The sequence below is a fragment of the Canis aureus genome, chromosome 14 (genome assembly GCF_053574225.1).
Source record: "Canis aureus isolate CA01 chromosome 14, VMU_Caureus_v.1.0, whole genome shotgun sequence".
Classification (NCBI taxonomy): Eukaryota; Metazoa; Chordata; class Mammalia; order Carnivora; family Canidae; genus Canis; species Canis aureus.
In genome coordinates, this window is record NC_135624.1 from 21,557,062 (window position 1) to 21,582,564 (window position 25,503).

Genomic DNA, 25,503 nt, shown 5'->3' on the forward strand with positions numbered 1-25,503 from the left:
TCATCTCACTTCATCTCATTACACAGGCATTTTTATCAGCCCATATCATCATCATAAGAAGGGTGAGTGCAGTACAGTAACATATTTTGAGAGTGAGAGATAAACCACATTTACATAACTTTAAAATATATATTTATTTTTTTATTTATGAGAGACACACAGAGAGAGGCAGAGACACAGGCAGAGTGAGAAGCAGGCTCCCCACAAGGAGCCTGATGCACAACTCCATCTCAGACCCCAGGATCATACCCTGAGCCAAACGCTGATGCCCAACTGCTGAGCCACCCAGGAATCCCAACATAACTTTTTTTTATAGCATATTGTTACAATTGTTCTATTCTATTATTAGTTGTTGTTAATCTATTACTATGCCTAATTTATAGGCTAAATTTCATCATAGGTGTGTATGTATAGGAAAAACACAGTATATATAGGGTTCAGAACTGTTAGCAGTTTCAGGAATCCACTGGGGGTCTGGAAACATATCTCCTACAGACAAAGGGATTACTGTATTTGTAGATCATTTCATTCCACTGCTTAACATTTTATACAACTATACCTAAATATAAGTTATTATATAAAGTGTAAGGCGATACCTGGGATTGAAAAAATGGAAGATTCAGCACAGCAATGTAGTGAAAGGAGTTCCCAAATATAAGGAGGTCTTAGTACAACTAGGAAACATAACTATAGTACATTGTCATCTGTGACTCATTACAATAGTCAGATAAAGTAAACAGTATTTTTTTTAAAAAATAAAAAATATTTTTTAAAACAGCAGGTTTTTAAAAAAATTATTAAAGAAATTTTGACAACTGGAAAAATGAAGAAAGAGTGAATCTAAGGGGAAGAAGGAAAAATCAGAATATGATGTGGTTGTGATGTAAGAAAGCTAAATCCTCATCTTCCAAAAAAGAAAGCAAAAAAGAAGAAGAAAGTTAGTGGGTAATATGAAAATTTGAAAAAGCAAAAAAAAAAAAAAAAGTAGTATAAGCTAATATGGAGGTATAATATGGGAAGACACATGTTATAAAATCTGACAAATATTAAAGATAAATACAGCCAAGAGATTTTTGAATGTTTGACTATTAAGAATGAATATTAATATATGGATAGGGCGGAAGACTACTGTTCTTTACAATTATATGGTACTGACCAACATTTTTAGACTAAGCAAAATTTTCATAAAAATTAACTTTAAAAAACCGTAAGATTTTCAGTTGAAAGATGGAAATTAAAAAAAATAATAACTACTTGAATGAATCACAAAGGGAATATCTATGAATTTGTTGACTTAAATTTATAAAACTCTGTACATCAAAAATCATGAAATTTAAATTTAAAGGTACAGGACAGGCTAGAAAATTATTCATAGTATATGGACAATTGGTATTTAGCTATTCTAATACTGAACTTGCTATCCAGTTTAGGAAAAAATTCCCATTTTGTGTGGTACTGACAGGAGAGCAGAGGATGAAGGGGCAACCTATAGTCAAAGCTAAAAGAATATCTTCTCTTTTAGTTGCAAGACTGAAATAAACAAAGACAAACCCAATTTTTTCACAGTGGAGAAATGTCAATGGAGTCAATGTCAAAGCCTTGGCAGTATCCTAAAGATAAGGAAAATGCTGGATGCTGATAAGTGGAATTGAAATGGGAAGACCTGTGAGCTTAGAGGCTACAGCTCCCTCTAAGAATAGCTTAACAACTGAAGGAACTCCTCCTTCCTTGTCTAATAAAGATGTTTTCTCTCTTCCTTAAAGGTAGGCCTCCTCTTTCCCTGAAACTCTAACCTTGCCAACGTGGTCCAGTTCTCCTTTGGCCCTAACTTCCCACTCCTCAGAATCCAGAAGGAGGTATAGATTTGCAGTTAATAAAATACTTGCCAAATGGGTGACCAATTTCAAACAAAGCATGCTATGGTTTACAGTAGTTAAAATCACGACATTGAAAAAAAATCTGTAAGCGTTCTTCTCAGGATATTCTTGCAATGGGTAGGAAGAAGACTAGTATACATTTAACTCTTCTTCTGGTGGCATGCAAGATGGAAATTTTCAAGGTAAACACAATCTCTTGATAATTACACTTGTCATTGTCTACTGGAGTAATAATGTGGAATAGCATTTAAAATGGCATTTCCCTTCCATTTGAGAATGAATCCATTATTTTATGTCATAGTCATATATTTTAAATATTATCACTGAAGTAAACTGCCCCTTGATACAGAGAATTAAAGTTTTGACTATCATCTGATATATATATATATATACACACATTTGTAATTTAATAATGCTACATATACTAAATTAAAGTTAAAACATTTAAGTGCCAAAAAAGAATAAAATAATCTCCAAGCTTTGGGCAAAATATGGGATTGTATTCATGAAAATGGATGCTGATAATATCCAATAAAGGAGGAAGGAAGCATCATTCTAGAGCACACTGAATTTACAGTTATGATTGAATTTACCAGAGATTCTGAATTCCATATTCTAGCTTAGGTAGCTGGGGATGAGTAATGAATACTGGAATCAAGGCTGAGCTGTATCAATCAAACTGAAATTTCTTGGTCCAAGAAAAAGGAAGAAATTCTAAGATGGAGAAAATAGAAATGCAGGAACAGATTTATTTTTTTAAGATATTATTTATTTATTCATGAGAAACACAGAGAGCGAGGCAGAGACATAGGCAGAGGGAGAAGCAGGCTCCATTCAGGGAGCCTGATGTGGGACTTGATTCTGGAACTCTGGGATCACACCCTGAGCTGAAGGCAGACGCTCAACTGCTGAGCCACCCAGGCGTCCCAGGAACAGATTTATTATGTTACTCTTCACCTTCTCTAACCAAGGAGACACTCTTCTATCATTAAGAAGTTAAAATATGAATTTAGACTATCATAACATGCTTTTTCTTTAAATAGAAGAGACTAGAATAACAAATATTCAAACATGGGCCATGTAGTAAAGACATATTTGTTTTGTGATATTTTTGTTCTAATTACAGCTACGGGTATGAAATGATTTATATAAACTGGTATGTATATATGTGAACATGCATTTATACATTTTTATTCATGATGATATAAATTTTCAATATTTCTTATTGAGTGTCATGGTGAGAAATACTTGAGAGCCATTGTTCTAGTTGATTTACAAGTGACCTAGCACACATAAGCTAGCACCAGCAAGAGGAGATTCTTCTGAAAGAAGACTAGCAGTGTTTAGCATGACACTGGAAAGTCCAGAAAGACAATGGAAAAGAGAATTTTGATTAGTGACATCTTGTTGTCCATTTAACCTGAAGGAAACATGACTTGAAGGAATGAGCTATAGCAATTCCTGACTAGGGACATAAGGACAGCAAAATGGCCAGGATTAGGTAACAAGAAAAAAGTGGTTCCCAGTGTTGACTGGTATTATTGATTTCAATCAACAGGAAAAAGCAGAGTCCTTCAACAGAAGGAAGAAGGGAAGAATAGTGGGAAGGAATGACTCCTTCTTATGCGACCAGCAAATTCAGCAGTAAAACCTAATGAAAGAGAACCAGATAGGAAGAACCACTAAAAGCACTAAATGTGGGTAAATTTTTTTTAAGATTTTATTTATTTATTTATTTATTTATTTGTTTATTTATTTATTTATTTATTTTGAGAGAGAGAGAAAAAGAGAGTGCACACAACCAGCAGGGAGAGGCAGAGGCAGAGGGAAAGAGAACCTTAAGCAGATTCCATTCTGATCAGAGAGCCCATCAGGAAGCTTGATCTCACAACCCTGAGATCATTTCCTGAGCCAGAATTAAGAGTCAGACACTTAACCGACTGAGCCATCCAGATGCCCCAAAGGTTTGGGTCATTCTAACAAATTACCCCAACCACTCAAGGGATTGGCTTTCTGGAAACTGTCCAACATCTTTCCCACTATCATATACTGCTAGCAGAAGAGTACACTGATAACACTTCTAGAAAGTGAATTGGAAATTTGTATCCAAAACCATAAATTATACAAACCTTTGCTTTGATAATTCTACTTCTACTCATCTCAGAGAAAAGTCAAAGCTATTCACAAGAAGCAGTAAGAAAGAGAGAGAGAGACAGAGAGAGAGGGAGAGAAGCCCGGACTATTTATAACTATTGCTACCAACTAGGTTGTGAGTTTCCTCTGCTGTGAATTATGAACATTTGATGAGGACTTTCCATGAAAAAACCACTCTAGGGATGCCTGGGTCACTCAGCGTTTAAGCGTCTGACTTTGGCTCAGGACGTGATCCTGGAATCCCAGATTGAGTCCCACGTCGGGCTCCCTGCATGGAGCCTGCTTCTCCCTCCTGTGTCTCTGCCTCTCTCTCTCTCTGTCTCTTTCTGTGTCTCTCATGAATAAATAAATAAAATATTTTTTTAAAAGAGAAGACCACTCTATATCATATGTGACAGAAATTAAAGACACTATGAGACTCCAAAAATGGCCAAGCTTCCCCTGACCCAGCTAACCTGAGCCACTGTCATTTCTTCCTCCAAAATAATTCTATCAGTGCTTTGTTCATCCTGCCTTTGCAATAAAGATTATTAAGACGACCAATCATGAACTTGCTTCTACTTCCCATCAGCAGCCAGTCCAGAACAAAACTCGAGTTCCTTGAATTATCCTCAAGATCACCTAACCCAGGCATAATATCTTTCTAAGATGCCCTGTGTGGTTCCCCATAGTGTGTGTTACCTGCTAACACTATTCAACATGCAGGAAAGAAGTTAATTCATTGAAAGGGAAGCCTCATGGTATTAGAGCTTAATTCTTTCACAGAACCCCATTGAGAAGGGCTGCAGGGCTTTCTATCTCTCACCTTACTTATACTATCAACAATCCTAGGAAGAAAAAATAATTATTATCATTTCTATCTTACAAACAGAAAAAGAAACTGAGGCACAGACTAGCCCGGTAAATCATCTAAGATCTAAGAATTCGAGCCCTGGTAGTCAGATGGAGAGATATTTTATTACAGAAGCTATTTGGCTTCCACCAAAATGCTATCTCAGCTACTTAGTCATCTAGGGTCAAACCTGGAATCATACTTATATAATCACTACCCCAGCCATCCACACTCACCCAGAGCTTCATGGAAAGCAAATCATCTTTTATCTCCAACCTTGCCTTTCCATGCCCAGGGCCAGTCTGCTAGTTCCAATCCTCGTTATCTCTCCCTGCACTGTTGCAAAAACACTATAACTGCATTACTTATGCCCAGTCACCTACTTCTGTAATTAAGCATAAATTTTTGAAGAAAACATTCCAAATAGGCCCTGATTATGCAGCTCCTTGCTAATAGATAGAAGATAGATAGATAGACTTAAAAAAAAAAAAAAAAAAAAAAAAAAAGAACAACCCTAAACTCTACGGCTTGGCATTTATATTCTTCCAAGGGTTGGTGGCTGTGGTCTACTTTTCCAACCTTATTTCCCATTACCTTGCTCTGTTCCAGATAAATTAATCCACTCTTCATTTCCTGAACAAGTTCTGAATTTTTCTTGTACTTTTCTTCCATGGTCTCTCTGTTCAACTCACCACACTTCCAGCTTTCAAATTCCCACCCATGCACTATCCAACTCAATGTTAGTCTTCAGGGCAATGTGGCTTAGCGAAAAGACAAACAATGAACATGGAATGATTAGTTTTCCCAACACTCGTTCCCCAACCTCCATTACTCCATGTTCTCACAGCAATTAAATTCATTTCCCTTTATGCTCCCATGTTACTTTGCCTATATTCATGGACAGAAATGATCACATTCTGCCTTAGGTGACAGTTTTTATTTTTTTTACTTCATTTTCCTCCTAGGTTATAAAATCCTTGAAAACATAAAACATCTTATTCATTTTTTATTCATGCCATGAAGTATAAATTATTATCACTTAATGAATTAGACATATGAACATTCACATTGTCAAGCATAACACAGTTCTGTGGCCCCACATCTCCTAAAAGTCTACCTTATTTTTTTCTGAGAATTCATAAATTGGGTAGGAGAGGCTGTACAAGCTTTTTTGGGCTCTGAGATATCATTTGGGAATAGGGACTTGCCCAAAAAAAGAATATTTTCTTTCTCCAGGAACAATCATTTAAAGTTATTCAGGACTTTGCCTATATTTAAGTGATATTATTTCCCTTCTCTGTGCTCACTTGGCCACCAGCATTTATGAGTTGAGTCCATTGTCATCCAATGTGGAGCACTCCTGAGAGGTTATTGGCCAACCTTATGTCCAGTCCACAGGCATGTGCCTTTGTCTCTGACACAAATTTCTGCTCTAGAGGATTCTGGTTCATGGCGCAGAACTGGTTATACTTTACCTGGCGGTTATAAGCCATAAAGAAATCACATAGAAAGACTTGCTCATAGCCACTTTCCTTAGTGCAGGTGGGGTAATGTTGGTGCCTGGAGGCTGGGAGTGTGACATGTACATAAACTTGACAAACTCCATTCCAGTTCAAAACCTTTTTTATTTTATTTTTTTAAGTAGGCTCCACATCCAGCATGGAGCCCAACGCAGGCCTTGAACTGACAACCCTGAGATCAAGACCCGAGCTGACACTAAGAGTTGGATGCCTAACTGACTGGACCACCCAGGTGCCCCCTGGCTCAAACACTTTTTAAAAAATTTCAGCTTCAAAGAGCCCATTTTCCTATTAGGAGGTCATTTAGTAGTGGAAGAAATTAACTTTTCACATTTCTAGCCAATTTCTAGCTTGAATTTCTTTTTTACTTAATCTTCTGGATTTTTCTTTTGTGTAAGAAATGCACTACAAAATAAATTTTTTAAATGTGGGCAATAGGAAGATGTTTCCAAAGAGGATAACCCCAAACATTATATATTTAATATTTCATTTCCTGTCACTGCTTTTTCTCTGTCCCTCATCATTTCCAGGAAAACAAGAACTCGAGAGATCTGTCAGAGAAACAAGAGGATGTAATGAAAATTAACCATAGAAGCCTACACCTTGTAAAGCTGGCCAGCCTAACATATAATGGGAATTATCTTGTGTTCCACCAAGTCCCTGGGGCCCCAGGAAAGGGACCTATGAAGAAAATTCAGAAAAAAAGAAACTAAATCATTCAAGAGCTGTGAGGTTGATATATGGGGCACATTCCCAGAGTACGTGTGGCTTCGCTAAATAATGACTGAATGAAGATACAATCAGTGTCTACGGGTTTATGGAGAATGTGATCACTGAGGAGAGAAGAGGGAGACAGTTGTCCTGGAGGTGATAGCATCATGGTCACTGCCTTTTCTTTGTTTCATTTTTAATATGGGGTTCTGTGCTTTATATTTCTCTCGCTTGCTACAGAAACTAGTGCCAATATATTTTTAAAATCTTTTTTTAAACTAAAAAAAATAAAACAACAATGGAAACTTTGTTTTTCAAAGATTATTTATTTATTCATGAAAGACACAGAGAGAAAGAGGCAGAGACACAGGCAGAGGGAGAAGCAGGCCCCATGCAGGGAGCCCGATGCGGGACTTGATCCCAGGACTCCAGGATCACACCCTGAGCCAAAGGCAGATGTTCAACCGCTGAGCCACCCAGGCATCCCAACGTGGAAACTTATATAAAATTTTACCTTCATAAAGTTGTAAGGAGTTCTCTATATGTATTCTGGGTAGGAGTACTGACAAGTAATAAGAATATAAATTGGGGCACCTGGGTGACTCAGTTGGTTAAGTGTCCAACTCTTGATTTTGACTCAGGTTATGATCTCAGGGTTGGGAGATCGAGCCTGACATGGGGCTCCACACTCAGCATGGAGACTCCTTGAGCTTCCCTCTCTCCCACTGCACTCTTTCTGCTCTTTCTCACTCTCTCGCTCCCTCAAAATAAACAAAATCTTGAAAACGCAAATGTAAAAATCAATTAACAGCCTATCTGAAATAGAGAAGGAACAAGGAGTCTCCAGTGTCATGTCTGGGGTGAAGGAAAAGGAGGAGAGAAATGGAATGGAATGGAATGGAATGGAATGGAATGGAATGGAATGGAATGGAATGGAATGGAGAAGTGAATCCACCAATATACTTGCCCCTCATAACCAAGTGGAGCTGCCCTCTTGGTTGGTAGCCAAGACGAGCAACCCATGAAGTGCTTATAAGGTAATAATGTCCCCTGACTTCCTAAGAGATGTCCATTGACACAGGATTTATTTCAGACAGGAGGAAGTCACCAGCCTGTATGCCATCCTTTAGACTCATAGTGCCAAGAAAAACTGAGAGAAAGTGTATGTCAGAAGCAGTAATGATGGCAGATAGTTGCTAAGGAATAACACCCCCAGTTCTTTCTTACCTAAACTTAGCATAGCAGTAACAAGGGACAAAGCTTAAAGCAGGGTTGGCAGGATCTCAAAAGGTCCAAGAACAACTGGCTGCTTGCCCATTCCTGGGAGTGTTATGGAAACTATGAAGTACCCCCTGTTCTCAAGGGCTCCTGGGTAAGAGATGGAGACAAGCACAGAAACAGTAACGTCACTGTTACTCAATGAGTTCAGAGATGGAACGAAAAGCACAGGTGCCAGGCCAACAGAGAGGACAAAATCTATCCCAGCATGGAGGACTTGACAGATGTCCTGGAGGCAGCAAAGCATGACCTGATACTTATCAGATGAATTCATTTTCAATTTCCAATTGTTTTAGTATGGAGCTCCTTATCCAGGAGCATTTATAGCAGATGGTAGAGTGGATATGTACTGTTTTGCCTGTCATGCTTGTTTTCTTCTCAAAGAATAATCCCTTCTTTCCTAGGGAACTATTCTTCACCCCATTCCAACTGTGTGGTGTTAGCTAATCCCCATTCCTCATCTTTCTTGTCTCCTTCAATTAACCCAGGGTGAGCTCATCCAACTCCTCTCCTGGAACTTTCCAAACTGAGCCAAGAGAGAGGGACATTCCTTCTGCAGTGATAAGGTTGCAATGTAAGAGGCTAGGGAGACTTTTAGGTTGATACTTCCCTTATATGGAGAAGCTGGTCTGTGGTGGGACAGAGTAAAGCTGACACCCAGAAGAGCAGTGAGAACAGATGGAGAGATGGAGTCTTGATAGCTCCAAGGCCCTGATCCTAGTGGCCTCTGAGGCCTAGTAGCACCTTTCCCAGCAGTTATATGTGAAATACCGCAGCTTCCCTCCGGAAGTCGTCTTGCTGAAGCTAGTTCCAGTTTGGTTTCTATGGGTTGCAACCAAGAGGCTCACATTAGCCGTGACTTCCTGACATTTTCATCCTTATCTTGAATTCACATTTTTCCTCTCATCTTCCCCCTTTCCAAGAAGAGTCAGCTGAGCCTCAATGCTGCCGATTTCTCCTTATTCTGGCTATCCATACTTTGAAAACCCGGCCAATATTCTTGCTTCCCCATTAGCTATGCTTCTAGTTGTTCCATATCTATAGGTTTCCCAAAGTCAGCTCCCTTTCCAAAATACAGTGAAAAGCTGTCTACCAAGAGCCCTCACCAGAGAATCCAACTCAGTAGGTCAAGAGTGAGTCTAAGAATCTGCACTTAAAAAAAAAAATACACCTTGGTTGATTCTGATGTGCACCTGAGTGGGCCAGATGCACTAGGCCAGATGATCCATGGAGCTTGTCAACTTGAAGGATACGTGAGTGTCCTACGCATGGCACAGATTAACTGTTCAATTTCTTGTCAAGCTTGGAGTCCTGCTGAGTCTGGTTTACCTCAAAGGAAGCAGAATGATTGCAGGCTTGGAACTACCTAATAGCACTCTCAAGTTGCTCAGAGAACTCTCCTGAAGGGGCTGGGGATGACTTCACCATGGGGAACAGGCATTGCAAGGGCAGGCCTGGCCCCTTACGCAAGCTGTCTTTGCTTTCCTTCGTGTCAGAGACGGATGATGTAGAGAGAATTTGTTTCTTTTTCAAGTCTAGCGTTACATCACAAGACTGTATAATTTTTCTTATAAAGTGTCTTTCCAACGTGGCTATCCTCGGAGGAGCTGGGCCTAGTTACCCCAGAGGCAGCAGCAAAGTTGAAGTAGGGGAGAAATTTTCTTTTAATCCCTCAAGCAATATCACCTTTGGAGCAGCAAAACTGCTCTCATTCTCATGAGAGATGACAAGCGCTTCACTGCAATTTTTAAAACACGGATGCCACCTGAGAGAGAGATTTGCTGGAAGGGGTCAGCCAAGGAAAGCAAATACCTCCCCGCTTCTTACCTAACTCACTGACCTTTGGACAGTGGCTGAGCTGAACCTGCCTCACCAACTCTCAGAGGCTCTTGGATTCTGACATGTGCTGCGTGACGTTAGACATGGTACAACAGGTGTTTCAAGACTTTTTTTTTTTTTCTATCAGGAAGAAAGCTCATATTTAACTCAGGCTCTTACATTTTCATTGTATAATGTTTTCACTTTATTTCTTCCAAGCCCAAGGAATCGCTTCGGTTTTTGTTTAGTTTGTTTGTTTTAAGAACCAGTAGGGAGTTGGAGTGATTAGAATCAAAGCAACGTTGCCATTTGGCCAACGGCATCCCCCATCGTGGCGCTGGGACGCTTTGCTTTTTGCTTTTGCCTGCTCTTTTCTTGCTTTTCCCCTCCACGTTCCTTCTTCTCTCTGCTCCCCTCCCCCCTAGCCCCCCCCCACACACACACACACATCCAAAGAGTGCCCTAAACGGTGACAAACTTGCACGTGCTTCCCTTCTGACTAAGCCCCCGGGCCTCTCGCCAGGCCCCCGCAGATGGCCCCAACCTGCAGGCGCCCCCCGAGGACAGCCCCGCGCCCGCAGCCCCGCGCGCAGCGGGTGGGGCGCCCCGGGGTCCGGTCCCGGGGGAAGGCGAAGCGGCTTCCAGGAGCAAACGGGCGTTTCCTTCCCACGCGCTCGGGCGCCCCTGGGTCCCCGCCGCGCGACTCCACCCTGCCCCTCCCGGCGCTCCGGGAAGAGCCAGTCGCCACACACAGGCGCACGCAGGCCCCGGGCCGCGCCCTAAGGAGAGCGGCACCCACGGCCAATTGCCATGGCAACCCCGGGGTTCGTTCCATTCCCCACCCAGCGCGCCCCCCGCCCCCGCCTGCCCCGCAGCCAACCGGCTGGAGCGCGTCCGGCGAGCGCGCTATAAGAGCTCCGCGGGGGCCGCCGGGGACCAGAGGCGCGCGCCCGACCTGCAGGGGGCTTGTTCGCTGCAAGCGCGAGGGCAAAGCCTGACCATGCAGAGCGTGCGCGGGGTGCCCAGGCGGTGCTTTGGCCTGGCCTTCCTGCTGCTCCAGGTCCTGGGACAGGTGAGCGGCTCGGCCCTGCGGGGCAGCGCGCGATCGCGCCTCCCACGGTCGCCGCTGAGAGCTTCCCCCTTCCTGTCCCGCCCGCGCCAGGTCGCCGCCGCCCAGCGCTGTCCCACCCAGTGTCCGGCCCGGTGCGCCCCGACGCCGCCGGCCTGCGCCCCCGGGGTGCGAGCCGTGCTGGACGACTGCTCCTGCTGCCTGGTGTGCGCCCGCCAGCGCGGCGAGAGCTGCTCCCCGCTGCAGCCCTGCGAGGAGAGCCGCGGCCTCTTCTGCGACCGCAGAGCGGACCCCAGCGCGGGAGGCGGCATCTGCATGGGTAACCCCGGCCCCCGCGCCGCCTGCCCCTCGGCCCCTCTCCTTCCCCCTTCCCAGAGGGCGAGGTGCAAATGGTAACAGCGGCGAGGGTGCCGCAGGTGGTGCTGTGCGCGGGCAAGGTCTGGGCGGGTGGAGGTGAGGGGCGCTCGTGGCTTTGGGAGCCCGGAGAGGAAAGCGGCCGGCAAAGGTGAGACGCCTTCATCCCTCGCCTCCTGAGAGTGGAGTCCGGATAGCTGGGGAGCAGAGCCGACTTTAGGGCCAGTGAAATCATTTCCTTTGGACATTTCCAAGGGGATGCTCGCGGGGGCGATGGAACCTTGGGCTTACTCCCAAGCTCACAGTTCCCCCACCTGCCGCCCAGCAGGTTTGTTTGCACACCTGTCATGGTCCTATTTGAGCTAAAGCAACCCTGCTCTCCTGGGACGACTGTGTAACCCCAGTCTGGGCTGTGAATAAAAGAAAATGCAGGAAACCAGCCCATTCAGGCTGGTGAAAGGTAATGGATGGAGATCATGTTTCCACGTGATGCCCCGTTAGTTGGAGGCCGCCCCTGTCTTCTCTAAGTTAGTGGTGATTGTTGTGCTGGAATGCCAAGCACCCCTTCCAGATTTGACCTACTTGGTGAATATGCAGTGCACTTTTTTCTTTTTAATTCTAAGCTGCTGGAGTAGGAGGATCGAAAGAGGTTCTAGAAAAATGACTTTATCATTGGGAACAACAGCTGTGGCACCTGGGGAGTGTCACTTCTTGGTCATGCACCTCCTCCTCATCTGTAAAATAAGTGGCAGGAGCAGATGGCCTTCACGCTTTCTTCTTGCTCTCAGAGGCCTCCGTGAGGACCGCTCTCTGCCAGAGATAGAGAAGAAACAGATCACTTCAACGGGAAAAAGGAGGATCTGGGGTTTGCATGTAGCTTGCGTAGCTTCTCCACCACACTCCATCCCTGATTTTGCTCTCTGCCCCTTCCCTCTCTGCCTTGCTTCCCCAATGCTCTAGCGGTAGAAGGAGACAACTGTGTGTTTGATGGGGTCATTTACCAAAGCGGGGAGACCTTCCAGCCAAGCTGCAAATACCAGTGCGCCTGCAGAGATGGGCAGATTGGCTGTGTGCCTCGCTGTGGAGAGGACCTGCTCCTGCCCCAGCCTGATTGCCCAGCTCCAAGAAAAGTTGAAGTGCCCGGGGAGTGCTGCGAAAAGTGGATCTGTGACTCAAATGAGAAGGGAGAGTTGGGAGGCCTTGCCCTTCCAGGTAAGAGACTCAGGATACCTGAAAGTGATCACTGCACAGGTTAAATGCAGGCACAAGGCATGTGTGCTGTGTCGGATTTGCGATGAGAAACTGGCCTCCGTTCCTGGCCATTCAGTTGTGGATTCCAGATTGCCCACTGAGATCAAACGCATCACATGTGTGAATCCTAGCCAAGTTATTGAAGTATGCACAGTTTCTCCTAAAGAGAACCTGCTGCATTCAGTGGTTCTTTTGAGCAAGGGAACTGACTTAGTCCTATTGCAGGACTACTGTTTATATTTTAGTCCATCCCACCTGACCCTTATTAACGTCACAGAGGTAAAAGTAAAAAGAAATCATTCTTTTCCAGATTCTGTGTATTGCCCATGTGCTTTCAAGATCAGCCTCCCTAGAGAATGCTACAGGTGTCACAGAGAAATGCCACCTTCCCGATTGATGCTGTAGAAAGGGCCAAGGATCTTTGTTTTGCTTTCCTTTTTGTTTTATCTTATAAAGGAAATAGCTTTTTGAAAAAAAAAATTCAAGAGCCAGTAGAGAATATTTTAGAAGCCATGAACCAGCCAGATTATTTATGCTGGCAGTAAGCAGAGCTTTACAGCTTTCCTGAGGTCAGAAATTATCAGCTATGCCTTACAGATAGGAAAACTGCCATGTAGAACAGAAGTGCCCCAAGCCATACATATTAAACATTGAGACAGAACTTTGTGTAATCAAAGTCCAAGTGTCTATATCCCAATAATCCAAACAACCAGTTTCACCTCCCTTGAGCAAAGTATTGCCTTCCTCACTCTTTTGAGTCCGTAGGTTCTAATTGCTCATCCAACTAAAATTTCATCATGATCCTTTCTCTGTATAAAATCACGTTTTATAGCTTATGGAATGGTTGTTGATGCTATTATACTGTTCTACGTTCTTCAAACTGCTGGACTTCTTAAAGATAGGGTCTCCCAAGCTTCTTCAGGACAAGGTGGACAGCCATTCCACAAAGAATTTATGGAAGGCCTACAGTGTGCCAGCATTGTGCCACCTCTTTAGAGTTTATAAATACCGAGGTCCAGTTCTGGCCCCTGAGAGCACCAGAGTTTGTTTATTTTTTATTTTTAAAGATTTTATTCATTTATTCATGAGAGACACACAGAGAGAGGCAGAGACACAGGTAGAGGGAGAAGCAGGCTTCCTGCAGGGAGCCTGAGGCAGGACTCTATCCCAGGACCCTGGGATCACGTCCTGAGTCAAAGGCAGACACTCAACCACTGAGCAACCCAGGCGCCGCAGGAGCACCTGAGTTTAGTGGGTACAGAATTGAATGAGGCCCTCTTTCCAATGATGGTTGAAAGGATCATTTGGCAGTCCTCGTGTTTTATGCAACGTGGCTGCTTTTGTTTGTCTGCCCCATAGCCTACAGGACAGAAGCCACGCTAGGAGTTGCAGTCTCTGACTCCGGCATCAACTGCATCGAACAGACCACAGAGTGGAGCGCATGTTCCAAGAGCTGTGGCATGGGTTTTTCCACCCGGGTCACCAACAGAAATCCACAGTGTGAAATGGTGAAGCAGACTCGGCTCTGCATGGTGCGGCCCTGTGAACAAGAACACCAGCAACCAGCAGATAAGGTAGGAGCCTAGAGACAGCCTCCCATCCTTGAGGAGGTAGCTTTGCCTCATGGACGTCTGGGCTCTGGAAAGTCATTGTGACACGGTGACACTAGTTGACTCAGACATCAGCTCTAGCTGGGAGTGAATCCCAGAGAAAAGGCAGACAAGTTCCTGCAGTGAGTGGACTCACCTTCTTTTTTTCTCTTTCATGTTTTGAATTATCCCAAGCAACTCACGGCAGGTCCACAGGTAGAGGGAGGAGCCAGCAACTCTAATAGTGTCCCTAGTCGAGATGGTCTGGCAAATCCCATTCCATTCCTGGAAAAAAACTGGCTGCTCAGTTACCAAGCAGAGTTGATTTCAGAGAGTTCATTTCTGACCCCATTTTTTTTTTTTTCACCCTTAGGCTTGCTCGCTCAACCCTCAGTGCCCAACATCCTACCTGGTCCATATTGTGTGCTTGATAAACAATTGTTGATAAATAAATGAATGGATGTCTGGGAATTATTTTCAGTATTTTAAAAAGTCTAGTGGGAATAGTACATTTGCCAGCATAAGTCGATATGTGCCAAATAAAATAGCACATTTCTTTCCCTTTTTGCTGGAAGTGTATCAACTCAGTGTGTTAACACTGACTATAAGGCATGCGGATCAGAAGCTCTGATTGGTTCCTGATGACATCAGAGGCCTTGTTACTGGAGCCCTAGATCAGATAAATGCAATACCCAACCAAATTGAACCATTATATGGAAATTTGTACAAACCCAAGGCCAAAATAGTGTCTAATGATGAAAAATATACATATCTCTACACTGAGGCAATATCACCTAATGCTTAAGGGTGTGACTCTAGATAGAGCCCGACAACCTAAATCCTGGCTTACACATGAACGAGCTGTGGGATCTGGATGACTTTTCTTAGCCTCTAAGCCTCAATTTCTTCTCCCATATAATGAGGCTATTGACAGTACCTACCTCAAAGTTGTCATGAGGATTAAACAGAATGAATTTACAAAGTGGCTGGGCAGAGATTACTCTATTAACATTAGGCAGCGTTTCTATTTATTGCTAAAATACGTCTCCAGCAATCATATTAGTTGTATGGCTATATAGCTATATGACTTTTGGGGATCCATCCTAATTATGTTTCTTCCACCAATTTTGAAAGAATACATAGAAACATCTTATCCCTAAAATTATGTGCTAGAAGGTGCACCTCCCCACTCTTAGGGGAATTATATCATACATGTAGTACAGTTATGTAGGTTCACCCACAAAGCCACCTCTCTGCCTCTCTCTCTCTCTCTCCCTCTCTCTCCTTCTCTCTCTAGATATCTCTGTTCCCATCTCTCTACTTCCCTTAGTCTCTCTTTCTCTCTCTCTCTCTCTCTCTCTCTCTCTCTCTCTCATACACACACACACACACACTCACATGCAGATGTTGCTGACCTTGTGCCTTTTTGTGGACATTGGCAAGAATATAGGTTACACATTAAATATGAAAAAGGAAGAAACAAGAGGCCCTTAATATTGTTAAGAACACATTTACTTCTTTATTAAATAAGGCTTTTTCATGCCATGCCTCTAAAATTTTGCTTTTTCTATTGTTTCTTTTGACAAAATTCTTACATTCTTTTGTGTAACTTGCACCCAGTTTTATAAGGGGAGATATTATATTTGTTACTTACATACATTTCATAAAGATTCCAAAATTTATTTGGCATCTAGGGAGATACTAGCATAATAATCATAGCTTCCTAACATGAAGAGTTGCTTAAATGTCAGCCAGTGCTTCTCAAAGTGTGGCTCCCCAAACCAGCATTGTCATCTAAGAACTTGTTAGAAATGCACATTATTGGGGCCCAAATCAGGCCTACTGAATCAGAAACTCTGAGTGTAAGGCCCAACAATCTGTGTTTTAGCAAACCTTCTAGAGGATTCTGATGTATAGTAAAGTTTGAGAGCCACTGATTTAAGAGAATCCCAAGGCTCATGACTCCACAGCTGTGGGCTGTGCCTAGGAAAGTGAAAAGCAGGAGACTTATGGCAAATTAGTGGGTCAAGAAATCTTGTTTTTAATTAATTAATTTTTTAAAGATTGTATTTATTTATTCATGAGAGACACACAGAGAGAGAGAGGGAGAGGCAGAGACACAGGCAGAGGGAGAAGCAGGCTCCACGCAGGAAGTCCGATGCAGGACTCAATCCTGAGACTCCAGGATCACGCCCCTGGCTGAAGGCAGGCCCCAAACCGCTGAGCCACCCAGGGATCCCTGTGGGTAAAGAAATCTAAGTGGGAAATAAACAGAGTCAATGCTGTGCTGAATTATCAATATGAGGGTCCCTCATCAACTATTACTAATGGCATATTGAATAAATTCTCTACTTATATGCATTCATTGGAAAATAATCTTAAATCCCACTTTCATTCCCGAGGTTATGGTATAATAGAAGGCATGAGCTTGTGTCAGACATTCAATAATTAGGTGTTTCTGGTGACTTTGGGCCTTTGAGACTCCCATTTACTAATCTGTGAAACTTGCACAGTTGTTCCTTACATAAATAATCGATCCTTGTAGGAGCAAATATTGCTAAGAATGTTAAGTGAATTAATGTCTGAAAAGTATGTGAAGCATTAGTAGGTATGCAATGCTGCCAGGTATATTCCCTTTCTCTTTATAATGCCTAAGGATACATTGGCTAAAACAACACCAAAACCTGTCCCAGTGCCTTGAAAAATATAGCTTTATATATATATAAATATATATATTATATTTATATAATATAAATAATATTTATATTATATAAATATAATTACCCTTGGAGGAGTGGTAGCCATTCCATGATCTCTCCTTTTCTTCTTTCTCAGAAAGGAAAAAAGTGTCTTCGTACCACAAAGTCACTCAAAGCCATCCACCTGCAGTTCAAGAACTGCACTAGCCTGCACACTTATAAGCCCAGGTTCTGTGGGGTCTGTAGTGATGGCCGATGCTGCACTCCCCACAACACCAAAACCATCCAGGTGGAGTTCCAGTGTTCCCCAGGTCAGATCATCAAGAAACCAGTGATGGTCATTGGGACCTGCACCTGTCACAGCAACTGTCCTCATAACCGTGAGGCCTTCCTCCAAGAGTTAAAGCCAAACACCAGCAGAGGGGAAATGTAACATGTATTCCTTGAGAAGCATACCCATGGAGGCAAACTATAGCTACCCACCATCAAATGAATATAAGAAAATTAAGAAGAATTATTATTTTACCCCTGAGTCCTATGTATTTTCTGTGGTCATTTAAGGTCAGTTATATCTGTCTTTTTTTTTTTAAATGAAAGATATGATTAACTGTAAACTTGAAATCAAGGTAAGCTCAGGATAGTACTTAGGGATGACTTACTTTTCTGTGGTATTGACTACAAATGAAAATTTGTATAAATTTAAGAAATCAGATACATGTTTTACTGTGTATTCTATCACATTACACTCATCTTATTTTGTTATACACTAGTGCAATATCAAGAAAATGTCACTGTCATGAATGTCACAGTGAAATTCAATATCATACTGAACATGTCATGAGAATATTTTGCCATACAGTGAAGTTTGATTTAAGGGATCTCTGTTGAACTCTCTTTTTGAGTGGCTCAACTCTGAACTTCCAGGTTCAAGATCTGAGGAAATGTGTAGCTCTTCAGTTTGAAATCCAGAGACTATTAGTCTTCTGTTTCATTGCACACTAGGAAACAGACTGTATCTACAGGAATGGAATGTTTGTTAGCTAAGTGGACTGGTGTGATAAACTTGCTCCATTGCAGACAAGTTGACTCCTTTCCAAAGAAAGAAGCTAAACAGAAAACTCCCCCTAATACAGAGAGGACCAGGCCTGTCAGCCCTCATACATTTCTATATGCTGGAGGCTGTTGGGGCTTATGCTTTTTCATTCAGAAGAAGCAGAACACATCAGCAGAGATTTTCTTCATCTTTCTGATGAGTAAACTGGGGCTCAAAGCACCTGATTACAACCTTTGATTACTTTCAAATGTGCTGGTCTTAGATTTGGAAAATAAGAACAAAATCAACATGACTGTGGTGGTAAAATACCACAAATTTTATGGGAGTTCAGAATTATTGTAGACATGCCCAAAACTTATCCTTGGGCCCTAATTATGCAAACTCATGAACAAGATACATGTGTATTCATATGTGTATCTAATGTGTCAGGCTATAAGGCTGCAAACTTAAATGTATACATTCTTTTAATGTCACCACATGTGTTCAGCTTTTCTCTTTTAAAGTATTTATATATAAGTTATACATTTTTTAAATATTCTTTTTACTTTCTCTATTTGTCAGACATCACTAAATAAACATGATTTTATCAATGTGTGACTCTGCTATTACTTATGTGCTTATGAGTTGCTTGTTGAAAATATGAATAATGGATGGATCTAGAGGGTATAATGCTAAGTGGAATAAGTCAGAGAGAGAAAGACAAATGCCTTATGGTTTCACTCATATGTGTAATTTAAGAAACAAAACAAACAAAAAAAGAGACAAACAAAAGAAACCAGACTCTTAAATACAGAGAGCAAACTGGTGGTTTTCAGCAGGGAGGTGAGTAGGGAGTAGGTGAAATAGAGAGAAGGGAGTAAGAGTACACTTCTCATGATGAGCACTGAGTAATGTATAGAAAACGGTCTCACTGTACCCCTGAAACTAATATAATGCTTTATGTTAATCATACTTTCACATAAAAAAGAAAATATAAATAAAATTCAAATTTACAAATTAAATCAGACACCAAGTGACAGCATCTATTGAAAACAAAGCAGATATTTTTGGAGGAGCTTCCAATTTCTTATCAGAAGGGAAACAAAATTTGTCCAATTGTCCTATGAAGTAAGCACTCCTTTCCATTTCACAGAGGAGGAAACTTCAAAATTTTTAAACAAATGGTTTAAAAGGCAATTCTTTTTGATTTAGATGATCTCTATTGCCAAGGTCTCAGATAGTTTCCACTATCAGATAGTTTACTGAAGCCAACATCTCTAGCCCTGATATGTTTTTCTGGACAATCTGCTAGACACATCTATGTATTAAAAACTGAACTTGGGCCAGGCAAAATTTACCTCTCTAGCTTCATTCTCTAGTCAAAGTGCTCTCCATCCTCCCAATTATCCAGCTTAAACCACCAGCGTTATCTTGACCAACCTACTCTTACCATGTGTCCAGAAGAGCATATTTACAGGGGCAATATGAACAGGGCTGTGAACAGGGCTGCTATCTGGACAGTGTGAGGGTCAAAGTTAATATAACCTTTATGTTAAAGTTTCTGGCTGATGAAGTGGGTCTATAGTTCTTCCATAATTTATAAAAAAAATAAATCTTATTCTCGACTTCACGTCTCCTACCTGATCCATACATTTAGCAAGTTTCTATTTGTCCCTTAAGATAAATAGGAAAGCCCATTTGATTTCTAGAGTTTAATCAAAGGAAATTATCAAGGATAGCTAATATTTATTGCACACTTTGTGCTGATCACATTACCTTCATTAACAAAATTTAATTTGCCCAATTGCCCTGTGATGTAAGCACTCCTCCCCATTTTACAGATGAGGAAACTTAAAAAATTTCAAACAAATGCTTAAAAGAAATGGGTAAATCTAGAAGTCAAACCAAAGTCCTTTTGTTTCTATTTTAAACTATCAGGTGAATCCATGCAAAAATAACCTATCTGCAAGGCTGTTGAGTCCAATATTGTCCACAATGGCAAAAAGGCAACTCCAAAGGTCAATGATATACTTGACTAGATAAATCCCAATACTTCATCATTCTGATGAATAATAAAGCTATCTATAAAATGATAATGTAAGAAAATACTTACCTCTTACAAAAAGTATAGAACTGTGAAAAAAGTGATTTGTTTTTGTTCAAAAGTATTTGTGAACACAAATGTAAAGAGAGCCAGGAGACAATATACAATAAAGTATTACAGTGTTATGCTATGATGGGCCTTTTTTGTTTGTGATTTCTTTACATTTTTCCTTTTTTTAACTGAGAACATAAGAACATACTACCTTTAAAAGCGGGAGGATAAAAGAATTAGGGTAAATTCAGATATCCCTTCAAGCAAAGTTCCCCTCATACCTCTGCATTCATGTTGAGTTGACTACCACTTCCAGCATCCAAAACACTTGCTAATTCATTCATTTTGTTCATTCAAAAATCACTTACTGACTAATTCTGGGTGCCTAGCATTGTTTTAAGTTCTGGGAAAACAGCCATTAATAAAACAAACAATAAAATAAGTTACCTCTCCTTCCTGGAATTTACACTCTCTCTGTTGGCAAGAGCAGGCAAAAAGCAAGCAAACGATCAACGAAGATGAATATCAAATAGTGATAAATAAACCCAACGAAGGTCATCAAAACAGGACGAGCTAATAGAGAATTTCTTTATGGTCAATTTAGCTGGAAGTGGTCTATGAAGCTTTTTCTGAAGAAATCACATTTCATCCTAGATCTGAATGACCAAGATTAGGAGAAAGAATCTTCTGAGCAGAAGTTAACAGCTAATGCAAAAAAAAAAAAAAAAAAAAAAACCTAGTGTCAGGAATGAACTTGGAGCTTCATTAGAGATGATCTGCATGGCTTGAGTGTGTGAGGGGAGATGGGAATGATGGAGGGCTTGCCTCATAGTGTCATAGCATTTTACAACCCATCCCTTAAGTTCCATTACATTGAGCATCTGGAGGCCTGCATCTTAGTCTTCTTTGTATCTGCCCCAGTATCTGGCACACAGTAAGACTTCACTATATACCTGTTGAATGAGTGGATGAATAAATGAATGAATGGACAAAATGAATGAATGGACAACAGATAGAACAGTCTTTGAAATAAATATTGGGATTTTAAACTATCATTTTCATTATCACTGCCACTTGGAGAGCAATCCCCTACTCTCAGACCCACACAAACACGCACATGCATGCAGTCCTAAAGACTTATTAAAGATAACTGAAGACTTTTGAAAAAAATGCAATCTGATCTATAAATATCTGTTAAATCCAGAATGTTCTAGGAAATGGCAAAGAGAGCAACATTTACTGAGCAGGGTTGAGGGCTGCAGAAAGAGTGCAGGTTTGAGGTTATTCAAGCTTGGGTCTGAATACCAGGCCTACTCTTTCCCAGCGGTGGGATATTGAGCAATTTGTACATACTCTCTGAGCCTCAGTTTCCACACCTGTAGCAGGAGGCCATAATATTAATAGAGTGACCAACCATCCTCATTTGTCCCAGACAGAGAATTTCTGGGACTCAGGACTTTTAGTTGTAAGATCAGACAGTCCCAGGCAAACTGGGCCAAATTGGTCACCCCAAGTATCAACCCCACCTTGTTGTAAGAGAATATGTGTTCATAAGCACTTGACTGTGCCAGACACATAGTAGGCCAGCAAATGACAGCTATTTTAACAATAAGTATCCAGTACAGCCAAGCTCTGCCCCTTATTCTTTGTCATGTTCAGAAGTAGACATTACTGACCTCATTTTTATAGGGAAAGATGCAGACTATAAAGGAAGCTAATTGCCTATTAAGGACACAGTAAATGAAGGAGCTGGGGTTCAAACTCAGGATCTGCCTGAGCTCAGAGCCAAAGCTCTTTCCTTTCTTCAGCGCCACAGCCATGAGGCCAAGTATATTTTCAGCAACCAAAACAATTCCAACAGTTTTCATTTTTGTGCTATTTTCCCAAACTATAAATGTTCTCTTTTAGAAACAGCATTGCAAAGTAGTGAGATTGTTGGGATCATTCTGTGAATGTGAAATTTTGAAAGCACTTAATTGCTGCTTAGCGATAAGGCACACTTCATTGAAAATTATTTGGGAATTTTTCTTCCACCACACAAGGATTCAGTTCAAGAATGTGGTAAGGACATCTTGACACAAGGAAATAATTTGTCACATACATATCTGTGCTTGATGAGATTATCAATAGAACTTTCGACAGAGATTTCTAAGCTGTACTGGATTTTTCTTCCAGGATCTTCCTGTAGGTACACATTGTCATGCTTCTGCATGGGTTTCAATCCAAAATGCTCAATATCATAAATCAAATTATCAAAACAGTATGTCCTTTTGGCTGTGTGCTATCGAGCTTAGTTTGAAGATTCATTATTGTTGGAAATGTGTTCATCTTAACCACACTGCATGGTTCTTGCCGGCAGTGCTATGCTGTCTGGACCACAGAGGGTTCACCAAATTCAATTACCACTTCAATAACACTACTGGCACTTGCTGAACTCTGAATAATGACGAATTCTCTGCAGCCATCCAGCTGAGGACTGCGAATTACTGTTACATTAAGCCAGCTGTTCTGGGGGATAATCAGGAGGTGCAAAGGGTAAGGATGTCAATGTTGTACCATTCTTCCTAAAGGATGTGTGTCTCTCATTAGGACAAGAAAATTAAGGTCTGAATTTCAGCCCAGGGAGCTTTACAAAAGAATATACAGTTCCATTCAAATGCAGCATTTCACAGAATGAACTGACCACTGGTTCTACTGGAAAAAGCCTGGAAACAAATGTTTTATAATCCAAGAAGAGGATGTTGCTTGGACTTATATTTTATGAGCAAAATCTGAGAAGCAGGTTTGCTTGTAGCAGAGGTTCAGAAGTCTGGAAGAGGTTACAGAGCTCTTTGTGTGGGTTAAGTAAGGGTCACTATGCTCCAAACGAACCCAGATTTGTCTTGCTGAAGCAAGGCCACCCACAAGATCCTTGGAGGACCATGGCAGAGGAGATGCCAGTAAATGCAAGTTCTAGTTCCTCTAAAAATTTCTAAATTTCAACAGTGAAAAATTTCCCTGATACTTTGCAGAGCATCTCAGCTCCCAGAAGAAAGGACAAAGACTACAAGGATCCTGTTGGATGGGCCCTCTCATGTGCCCAAATTCCATATCCTTGTTCAAGAATCTACTTTAAGTTTACCTTCTCTGAGAAGGCTTCTTGACTGGCACCCTTTTTCCACCAACAGAACTGACCACGCCCTCTCTTGTGCTCAACTGCTGCTTGTAATAATTTTACTAACACAGCAGCTAAAATACCCCCCCTCTGTTATTAGTTTTCAAGTCCCTCCTCCACTAGACCCTAAGATCCATGAGGGCAGAGACCTTGGCTGATTTTCTTACCACTGCTTCTCACTGTGCTTCTCACATTTTTCCATCACATTACGCTAAGCAGCTAAGCATAATGAACACCTATAGCAGAAATCCAGCATTTCAGGCCAAAGTTTCTGTGGCATGCCACATTTTTCAATTAAAAATTCAGGTAAATCTTGACTTCTCTTTAATATATCCATATATCTTCAAGTAAAATTGATGCTCCAGAATGATGCACAACGTCTACACTGAAGTTTCATATCTCCTTGCATACTTCACATAGTCAAAATAGCAGTTACAATAATTTCAAATTTTATCTCATTTTAGAAGCCACCAATTGTAAGATATACTATTAATTTATGTATCAAAAAGACATAAAATTATGTCAATTCACCTAAGACATATCATCAATTGTAAGATTTATCTTACTTTCATAAATATTTTAAATGTTGATTTTACTATATATAATTTAAAAAGAAGATTTTTTAAGAGAGACAAAGTAAAGGAAAAAGAGAAATAATATTTACAAGATTATTAAGTACCAGGCAATATGCAAAGTGCTTTACATAGATTACCACACTTACTTTAGTCCTTTAAGAATCCCAAGAGTTGGGTATTGTTATATCTCAAAATCACAGCTGAAGAAAACAAAGCTTTGGGGAGATAAATATATTACATAGGATCATCAATATGTTATGTGGAAAAGCCTAGATCTGAACCCCCATATTCAGAATCCAGAATTTATACATTTAATCCCTCTGTGTTATTGTCTACATTCTGAGGGTTACGTATAGTCCAGTTGAGGAAGTAGGTAGAACATGTTCAAAAGGGTCAAATGGATGAAGACCTATTACTAAGCTCTGAGAATTTGTGCTTTGGATACTGGTCACCACCTAAGGAACTTCCCTGACAGGAGGCATGGGGTAGCATATGCAGTCTTTGCCAAAAAAAAAACAAAAAACAAAAACAAAAAACAAAAAACGAAAAAAACACATTGAATTTGGGTAACAATTTTGAGATCAAGAACTGTCATGAATGTGGTCCTGAACTTTTCACCAACCACTGAGATGAAGGCAAGAGTTTCTTATTTTATTAGTCAATAAATTAAGTTATTAACCAATTCAACAAATATGGATTGATTATCTATAACATTCCAGGTAATGTTTTGGAACTGGGAATAAAGCAGAAAACAAGGCAAATACATATTTGTCCTCAGGAAGCTTATAGTCTGGGGGATTGTGTTAGTTTTTCCTCAGACCTCAGTTTTTTATATTAAATTATCAAGTCTTTCTAGCCTTCCCTCTTCTGCTTGCCATTTTGACTATTTTCATGACAGTGGGCTCCATAGAGCTCAATCCCATATTGGGGGCCCCCTAAATTCCAGAAAGGATCCAGAAAAAGTAATATCCCAAAACTGAGTGTAAAGCAGTTCAGACCCCTGTTCTTATGTAAACCAGTTCCTCATCTGAAGCCTATTTAGAAGCCAGTTTCTCATCTGAACATCAGCTACTTACAGAGGTCCCTCTGCAGCAACCATGGGAAAAGAGAGTCTCTTGTGCCTAAGCACATACTTGGAAGATTTCAGACACAGAGAGATAGGGTTTCAGATAGGGTTTCCCTCTAAGCCTTCATTCATTAAGAGAAATGTCTATCCTCCAAGCCTAGGTCCAGGGGCTTGTTCAGAGGGATCATCTGACCTTTTTCCCCTTTGGCAGAAGGGCTCAACTTTTATTGTGTCCAGACTCTTCTTGTTGCTATATATCATCTACCTGGAATGAAAGTCCAGGAGTCCAGAAGTCCTCCTTCCATTAGCTTCATCTTTTGAAATCTTATCTATCATTCAAGGCCCATCACAAAATGGTATCCACTAAGTTTTTCCCAATTTCTTTTCAATCCTCCCTTACAACATGCCTCTTCAGCTGAGACAAAAAC

The 25,503-nt window shown here is 41.1% G+C and overlaps 1 protein-coding gene and 1 long non-coding RNA gene across 3 annotated transcripts; both read left to right on the forward strand.

The window, feature by feature from the left end:
* The first annotated feature begins 1,535 nt into the window (after positions 1 to 1,535).
* Positions 1,536 to 7,367, forward strand: LOC144282860 (uncharacterized). Of its 2 annotated transcripts, none has more exons than XR_013351273.1 (3): positions 1,536 to 1,856; positions 3,436 to 3,574; positions 6,914 to 7,367. It is a non-coding gene; the product is annotated as an uncharacterized LOC144282860 (long non-coding RNA). The 2 variants fall into 2 exon arrangements; XR_013351272.1 differs by lacking the exon at positions 1,536 to 1,856 and adding an exon at positions 2,819 to 3,033.
* A 3,577-nt stretch (positions 7,368 to 10,944) lies between these two features.
* Positions 10,945 to 18,796, forward strand: CCN3 (cellular communication network factor 3). Its single transcript, XM_077847054.1, has 5 exons — positions 10,945 to 11,262; positions 11,353 to 11,578; positions 12,574 to 12,825; positions 14,224 to 14,438; positions 17,289 to 18,796. The coding sequence occupies exons 1-5, from the start codon at positions 11,191 to 11,193 to the stop codon at positions 17,583 to 17,585; spliced, it is 1,062 nt and encodes a 353-aa protein (XP_077703180.1). The 5' UTR covers positions 10,945 to 11,190; the 3' UTR covers positions 17,586 to 18,796.
* Positions 18,797 to 25,503: the final 6,707 nt, after the last annotated feature.